Here is an 8,137-nt window from a genome sequence, read left to right as displayed (position 1 = left end):
AAAAAAAAAAAAAAAAAAAAAAAACAGGAGATTTATCAGCATCTTTTAGGATCACTCCCAGGTAGTGTTCAAAAAATAATGGCATACCCAGGTTCTGCTGTTAACATAATTGATTTCTGTCCCTTGATCAGTGGAAAAACTAAGTTTCAGATGGCCATGACCAACATCAAATTTTGATTGCTCGCCTTTTTGTAATTTGGAGACATATGATTTGCTAATATATCCACCTAAATTTGGAAACAAAAAATGATCAAGGTTAGAAGCTTGTTCCACTAGATCAAATAGATATGTCTGTATTATACCTGTTTTCTTAGCAGTGGAGATAGTGTAAGTAGTGAAGCCAAGAGGAGGCACAGTAACTGAAAACACAAGCCAATACTTTGGCACCTGTGTAGGGCTTTGGCCTAAGTATGCCTCTACATGATAGTTCCTTAAGGCCACATATTCATCAGTAAATGGAACGAGTTGAGACTCTACTTCGTGTCCCTCAGAGTCATGTACCGCAATGTCTCCGCCCACAACCTATAAAAGATCCGTCACGTACTTGTTAATAAATAGTAGTTACATATTAGTGATTTTAAAAACAAGAACTTGATTGACTCACAGGAAGCCGGACAATGTCCACTCGCTTCCATCCAAGTGGGTTATAAGCCAATACGATCTACAGAGAGGAAAGAGAACTGTAAGTTACAGGAAGGAAGCAAAGATAGCTATTATATAGATCGGTTGAAAATCCCGAGGGATAATAATATTTGCTTACCAAACTTTTCCCATCAGATAAGTTGATTTCGCTTGAGGGACAGTAACTTATGTTGAGTAACAAACACTGAAAAGGAAGGTCAAAGTGTTACTAAGAGAAAAGGGTGGGGTACTTTAAAACGGATGTCATGTAAGCCTTCAGAATATTGATTCAATTCTTCTGAGTTAATACATATAAGCTAGGAGATTATTTGCCTGTTGGAAGGTTGAATTCAGGGCGGGATCTGCTTTAGTCAGATGAGCAAGAGAAGTAGCAACCACACTCTCAGCCTGCAAGGTCAACAGATCTTACTGACGTGCAGATAGAGCAAACAGGTAACTAGAGAACCACAATTCACAGGGGAAGTTGGCACTCTACCTCCACATAGCCTATTGCTAGTCTTTTTGCATAATCATCAGCCACATGCTGTTTCGATGTACCAGAAACAGCGTCGTGATGTTGAGCAATTGCTAGTGCATCTGCTAACGAATCAGTCGTCGGACCCTTCTCACTTCTCCCTTTGAAAAACTCAAGTTGCCTTGCTGCCTAAACTCTCAAGTTATACACATGAATAAAAAAGACAAATTCAAGTGTATCATTTTAAACTCGGAAGAACAAATACCAAGTAGTAGGCACTCATCACTCTGACATAACGCTTAAGTGCTGGCCTACTTGTGAAATATCCAGTCCAGTAAGCATTTATACGATCTGCATAACTGAAGTAAAGATTGGTTTAATATTTAAGCAAAACCTAGATGGAGTCAAGAAAATTAAAGACCCAACTCACGGGAAATAGTCCTCTGTTTTCAGGGGCCAAGCCTCATTTGCCGCATGTTTTGCATCTGTATATATGGAAGGGGTAGAGTAGAAAGCATTGACACGCCCATCCTAAAATAATTCAGGGTCCACGAATTAGAGATATGTAGTTTGGTTCTAATCATCTAGCTTACTATAAATCCACATAGGCAAATAATTTATACAGATCTTTGATGACTTACGAGGTTAACATAATGGATAAGTTTGTCCATTTGTCGAAACCAAGAGTGTGCATACTGGTACCTGAAATCTGTTCCCATGGTAAACATAATGTGATCTGTTCGAGTAATGTTGGCCTGCGGATACCAAGAGAAATGTCACAAAAATGTAACAAGAAAATTACACCAAAAAGGAAACATTCTACAAATCTACCTGATCCAGAGCTGCAGCTACAAAGGCATTCACTCGTTCTTGAACATTGTAATCAAACAGGTCCGGATCATCCTTCACGGATTAAGAGGAACAGCTTACATAGGAATAAAATAAACACAACAGAAAGTGTAATCAACTGCCAAGGAAAATACTTGAACAACGGGGGAATCATCGTTGATTTCATAGTAGAAACCACCAGGTGGAGGTTCGTAGTTCTTAGGGAAAGCACCAGCAAAAATCTGTATCAAGTCAGATCAAGCAAAAGAAAATGAATATCCAGTGAAATCCATATTATATAATATGAACTACAATGAAACTTTTTAGCTTTGTGTTTTACCTGTGAAGAAGAACCTAAACTCTTAGAGCCTCGCCATATAACTTCAAGACTCTTCTCCTTTTTACGCTTCTCCCTATCTTGGTAATCTATCCGGCCAAAGAAGACTGAGTCGAAGCCAACCTGCATAAATCAATATCTTCTCACCTCTGTATCCAAAAATATGCATAAAACTAAAAATGAATCCCCAGAGAGGAGCTTACTTCTGCGCCTAGCAAGTAAGCCTGCACTGCAGAATGGCCAAAAGGATCAATCTGCCAACCGATTCTTGGAGTCACATTGAACTCTCTGATAATGAATCGATGCCCGAGGGTTGTTTGATCAATCATGTCTATATAATGTGGTGCTGCTTCATCATGCATGCACATACCACCATTTCTGTAGAAAAGTTCAATAACTACTTAACGAAAAGAAACAAGGACAAGTGTGACATTGATAAAACACACTGAAAAAGAAACCAATACATGAGCTCTAGTTGGCCTGAGTGTATTAGATCTTTCACAATACGCTTTATTGTTTCACTTTGTTCATTCCACCATCGCTGAAAAAACGCCTGCATTCACCAGAAACTAACCGTCATTCAACTCGAAAGATTGGTCACACATAACTAACAACGAGGGTACTATTAACTAAATCTTTCATTTACAGGCCTAGTCAACAAAAAGCTTACCAACTTCCACAAACCAATTAGGAAAAAGAAACCAAATTTACCTGTTCAACGTAAATGAATTTGCGATTCTTATCAGCGAGCAGCGCAGGAACAAGTGAATCCAGCACATTTTGAACACAAGCGACCTAGGAGCCAAAAAAAAAGAAACAAAAACTAAGTAAGAAGAACAAAAATCCGATCCATAATAAACAGATACAAGAAAATCATAAAAGAAGGCAAGACCTGGATTGAGTTGTTAGAGCCAACATAGTACTGATCAACAGTCTTGAGCCAACCAACATCGTCGTGGGAATGAGGAACCACATGGACATTAAGTTTTCCAGGAACAATGGTATGTGAAGTATTGTAGACCATGTACTTGGATTCTACGAGTGAGATTCCAAGAAGCAAAACAACCCAACATAGAAACTTTGCAAGATCCATTGTCTCGAACTCGGAACTATGTTTTAGTCAACTCAATTGGGAGTGACGAGGAAGAAGAAGAAAGATTTGCCCTTTTTCAACTCTCAAAACTCTCAACTTTATTCCCGAAAACGTTGTCCTTTTTTTTTTTCTTCTTTAATAATTCATTGCTTACTTTAGTAAGTGACCCTTATCCACACACAAACCTTAGAACTGACGTTACGCTCCAACAACATACGAATCATACAATCAGACAAAAAAATAAGTGATGAATGAAATCGAAATTATTCTGCAGCCTGCAACAGCTGCTTATGATTGATTATTGCATCATCAAGCACGCTGACGCGTGTAACTTTATTAGAGATGATGGGGCGAAAAGCTCGAGAGTACGGTGAGTTTTTAGTTAAATGGGCCTTACCTTTTTAATAAGCCCAATATTGGACTTTAATCTAGCCTATTAATGAACACGGCGATGCTTAATAAAAGGTCGGTTGTGTTTGGCTACAAGAGCATATATATCCCGCCACCGAATAAAATCCCCCAGTTTTTTTTTTCTGCCGTCGTCGTCGTCGTCGTCCCCAACTTCGTTTGAGCAATGGATGAGAGTTTCAGAGTGAGGATCGACAAGGTTTTTGGATCTCTTGCATCATCATCATCCGCGTCTTCAGCGCCTGTGAGCTCTCTCTGGTGTCTCGCGGAAGACGAGATCGATAGCAACGAACGGAGCGGAGAAAAGGAAGTAGTTTCTGAACCCTCGAGCAGCTCACCGGATATAAGAACGAAGCAGGAGAATGATCCAACGGATTTGTCAATCGATGGGGAAGAAGGAGAGTCTTGTGAATTGCAGAAGCCGAACGATTTCAACGACGAGGAGTGGGAGATCAAAAACTCTATCGGGATGGACTCTACTCTTGATATGGAGGTATGTATTTTTGTATTCATCTCTTTAAATTGAACTGTGCTAGTAGTTGTTTTCAGTATCTCCGAGGCTAAGCTTAGGATTGTATTGTAATTTCAGGAAGAGGAAGATGACAATGACAAGGTTGCATTAGGCCAAAAAGTGTACGGTTTCATGAAGGATGTGAATGACTATGAGACTGAAGCAGATGAGTGGGTGGAGCTTCCAGCTTCTTTCAAAGAAAGAGAGAAGGACCCTCGTGCAAATCTTATGGCAGCTAAGCTTAGGCTTAAAGAAGACGCTGAAGCTGTTAACAAGTTGAATTCTTTACATGTCTCTGAGGTACTTTCTTTTTTACTCTTTCCCCCTTGATTATAATCACTAGAGGCTTGTTTTTTTTTAAAACCAAAAGTGTTTGCTAATAGAAGATGAACTCTTTTGCAGGAACTTCAGGATAATCAGACCATGTCGACGGAGAACGAGAAAGCTCTGGTGGTGTCTGAAGCTAACGTAGAGACAACAAATGGTGGCTCTTCAGATGAGAGTGCGCTGAAACCGATATTGAAGAGGAAAGAAAACCAGGCTATTGATTCTAAGTTGCAGAAGCGTGTTAGGTTTAGTTCTGATATCAAAGATGACAACTCGACTGAAGGTAATAAAGACTCTGTGATGGAGACAAGTTCCCCTAACGAACCTATAGTAGAGGCAGATTATCCGACTGGGATCCCAGATTATATGCGGAACCCATCAAAGTACACTCGATATACATTTGATTCAGGGGAGGTTGATGAAGAATCTAACCGGAAGGCATACATGGACTTTCTCAACATGATTAGGAGCAGAGATGAGCCTCTGGCAGAACCTATGTTAGAGCTTCCAAGATCAGTGGCTTTTGTACCAAAGAAGAAACCAATGGCTGAAAATAAAGTAGAAAATATAGACAAGGATTGTGAGGGGAAAAGAGTAGCAATAGCTGTTGATACCATAGAAGACTGTACCATTTCTGCTATGGAAGAAGATGAACCAGAAACAGCTCCACATGTCACCAGAAGACCTGGCCGACAGTATCGAGCCAGAGCCAAGGAAGATCCAGAGGATTGAAGGTCATCACATTTACCTTGCTGAGATTTGTTACGTTTTTCTTCATTATCTAAAAATGTGGCATTTTATTAGGTATTGGATGATAAAGAAATCAAATTTGCTTGGATAATGATATGTTGTGGAATAATACCAATTTATATCGCCTGTATCATCTTGTCCCAAAGTCGCAGCACATCTTAAGGTATCAAGGATATAAGAAAATGAAGTACTGAGAAAAACTCAACTAGTTAGATATATAATATTGTTGACCCGATAAATAAGATGCCACTGGCATTAAAAGGGTTCAGGACACTAACAATGCCCCAAATAGGCTTTCAGGACACTAACAATGCCCCAAAAAGGCAGCACTAATTGTACGCTGCTAAAGACCCGCAAATAAGATGATAAGGGTTCTTCCACTTGGGAGATAGTTGCTATCTATGTACTCCCCAAAATAGAGAGACCAAAAAATTAGGTTATCAATAGCCTTCTTAGTAAAGGCGTTTTCTACAATTTAGCGCTCCACAGTAGCAAGTGAGCTTCTTCACATTCCCATCCGGCCCATGAACGCTATCAAGAGTATATCCATAGTCGTAAGTCAGCTCCTACAATTGGGATAAGAGAATGTAGTGAGATTTATTGTTCGAGTGAGTCACACTTCACAGATAAGTTTCTCTCAGTACCTGCAGTGGGGGAATATTGTCAGCTGCAAAAAGAACCACTCGGGCAAGACTAAGATCCTGGTGAGAACTCAGAACGCACTGAACAAATAGGTTTGGTTCACAACTGTGATTTATAAACCTAGCAACGTTCCCTTTTGAACCAGCATCAATGCAGAACTCAGGCACATTCTCATCTTCACTGCTCTGGCTGACTTTATCATTCGTTGGCACAGCAACATCCCTTAGTCTTCTCTGTTGGTGGAGAAAAACAAACAACATATACCACCTCAGAAACCCATATGTTTGATTTAATAAAAATCACATAGCAAATTAAGCTTCTCTATGGTACCTGTCTTCCATCAAGACCTTGCATAGTCTGTTGGCAGTCAATCTCAAATATGTAGTCGTTGTCAGAAATAGTATCCACATCAGCAGTTCTCCTGAGAACTCCTATGTACTCACATACAGGTGACCCAGCGGGTATGTAATCCCATGATCTAACTGCCCAACCCTTCTTTGCCGAGCGGAAAACCTATTTGAGGCCACAGACCAAAACACAAGGGGAGAAACCCAGACTTCAGATTGTGAGTAAGCTCAGATTTGGAAGGACATCAAACTGACACCCATTGGATTATGCATTTTACTTATTAATAGAAAAATGATTGGGGACTATACAATGAAATCCAAATGTCATTATGAGAAGGTTGCCTAGGTAAAAATTGCATTGCTTCTTAATTATCAGGTATAGTTTCAACTTTTTTGGCAACTGGTTGTTAGTCTTAACAAAAACTTACCTCAAGATGAAATCTTAGTCGCTTTTGAGAGGTTCGGTTGACACATTCAGGTCCACACCCACAGTGTGGACCACATTCGAATACAACATCTCGAGGCTCAATTAATCTGAAAAGGCAAAACAGAAAATCAATCCAATCAATATTCAACTGTAACCGTCACTGCAACATTACACCAAGTACTTTACTAGTCAAATTTAGTGGAAAACGAAGGATAAGAAAGAATTAGCAACTGCGGTACAGTAAACTAATTGTGTACTCTCGATGCAAACTTCAGTTCAAAATAATACGCAAAGGTTATGCAAATGAATGAGTAAATGACTCCACAAGGAATATACCTGCCATCATTAAGGGCAACATATGGAAAGTTTCCTCCATTAAGCTTAGCACATGCACATTTCTTTGAGTCAGTGCAGCTGCCTTGGCAGTTACACCCAGTTGAACTCTTCGGAATTTTGACATTGGGTTCAATCATCAAAGATTTGATGTATGTGAAACCTGATAATTAAAAAGATCAGCTTGTATAATATCATTAAGTGGATACTAATAATGCTAAAACTACTATCTAGTTCTGCTCCAACTTACCTGATGGTGAAACTGGTTGATCATCAACACGATTGGTGGCTGGAATGGGCTTAAATTCTAGCCCTTTAGAGATGTCCTCGCATGCCAAGCTTCATAAAGACATGGCATTAATAGATGATAAAATGCAACTGATTGTACAATACTACATGGCAATCAATTGAATAGATACCCCTCAATTTCTGAAGTAGACTTTGGTATGCGTCCACAAACGAAGTTAACCTGCAATGACAAAAAACAAACGTCAAAAAATTATCCATAAAATTAGAGCTATCCATAGTAATCAAAACATCTGCATTTGCTTAACCAGATAAAAAGTTAGAGAAAATAATAGATATTAGCAAAGGAACAGAAGCAATTCAGAAACCAAGCATTAACAACGACAGAAGCTTTATAAACTAATAACAGAAGTTTTATACACAACTAAGCTGACCTTATGTTTAGTACACAAACTAAGAATACAGCTAGTCTAGGAAAAAAGGAAATGCAGGAAACCTTGTTTCTTGAGGTAACCAAACAAATTCTGCAGATGTTGGAAGTGCATCAAAAAAAATCTAAATTTTTCTTACGGAATAGATCAGAGATTTCTTTGGAATAATTTTATTTATCCGTCAGCTATTAGACATTTTAGATATTTTACCACGATATGATGATAGAAAAATATATCAAATCTTGGTTTTGAAGAAATTTAATTAATTTATAAGGCGTTTTTTGATGAACTACGTTATATGTTCAGATCATTGAGGAACTTATATGCTCTTGAAATACCATATCTAAAATGTCGCACCAGA

The 8,137-nt window shown here is 38.8% G+C and overlaps 3 protein-coding genes across 3 annotated transcripts in view; 1 reads left to right on the top strand and 2 right to left on the bottom strand.

The window, feature by feature from the left end:
• The window catches only part of LOC104735413 (probable alpha-mannosidase At5g13980), a 6,473-nt gene extending 2,888 nt beyond the window's left edge, over nt 1–3,585 (bottom strand). The window contains exons 1-16 of the mRNA XM_010455201.2: nt 3,154–3,585; nt 2,973–3,056; nt 2,726–2,814; nt 2,465–2,639; nt 2,265–2,384; nt 2,080–2,166; nt 1,928–1,999; nt 1,738–1,851; nt 1,527–1,627; nt 1,362–1,455; nt 1,118–1,285; nt 955–1,029; nt 761–826; nt 605–661; nt 303–522; nt 88–227 (exon numbers count right to left, since the gene is read on the bottom strand). Coding sequence (XP_010453503.1) covers nt 88–227; nt 303–522; nt 605–661; nt 761–826; nt 955–1,029; nt 1,118–1,285; nt 1,362–1,455; nt 1,527–1,627; nt 1,738–1,851; nt 1,928–1,999; nt 2,080–2,166; nt 2,265–2,384; nt 2,465–2,639; nt 2,726–2,814; nt 2,973–3,056; nt 3,154–3,354 — 1,863 coding nt within the window. The 5' untranslated portion in view covers nt 3,355–3,585. The remainder of the gene's footprint in view (nt 1–87; nt 228–302; nt 523–604; nt 662–760; nt 827–954; nt 1,030–1,117; nt 1,286–1,361; nt 1,456–1,526; nt 1,628–1,737; nt 1,852–1,927; nt 2,000–2,079; nt 2,167–2,264; nt 2,385–2,464; nt 2,640–2,725; nt 2,815–2,972; nt 3,057–3,153) is intronic.
• LOC104735414 lies at nt 3,685–5,480 on the top strand. Its single transcript, XM_010455202.2, has 3 exons — nt 3,685–4,255; nt 4,352–4,573; nt 4,676–5,480. The coding sequence occupies exons 1-3, from the start codon at nt 3,929–3,931 to the stop codon at nt 5,330–5,332; spliced, it is 1,206 nt and encodes a 401-aa protein (XP_010453504.1). The 5' UTR covers nt 3,685–3,928; the 3' UTR covers nt 5,333–5,480.
• The window catches only part of LOC104735412 (histone-lysine N-methyltransferase, H3 lysine-9 specific SUVH4), an 11,134-nt gene continuing 8,522 nt past the window's right edge, over nt 5,526–8,137 (bottom strand). The window contains exons 7-13 of the mRNA XM_010455200.2: nt 7,519–7,595; nt 7,350–7,438; nt 7,103–7,262; nt 6,768–6,873; nt 6,323–6,505; nt 5,995–6,225; nt 5,526–5,916 (exon numbers count right to left, since the gene is read on the bottom strand). Coding sequence (XP_010453502.2) covers nt 5,803–5,916; nt 5,995–6,225; nt 6,323–6,505; nt 6,768–6,873; nt 7,103–7,262; nt 7,350–7,438; nt 7,519–7,595 — 960 coding nt within the window. The 3' untranslated portion in view covers nt 5,526–5,802. The remainder of the gene's footprint in view (nt 5,917–5,994; nt 6,226–6,322; nt 6,506–6,767; nt 6,874–7,102; nt 7,263–7,349; nt 7,439–7,518; nt 7,596–8,137) is intronic.

This window comes from Camelina sativa, chromosome 13 (genome assembly GCF_000633955.1).
Source record: "Camelina sativa cultivar DH55 chromosome 13, Cs, whole genome shotgun sequence".
NCBI classification, from domain to species: Eukaryota; Viridiplantae; Streptophyta; class Magnoliopsida; order Brassicales; family Brassicaceae; genus Camelina; species Camelina sativa.
Note: the sequence above shows the minus strand (reverse complement) of the source record. Positions and strands in the feature narration are given on the sequence as shown.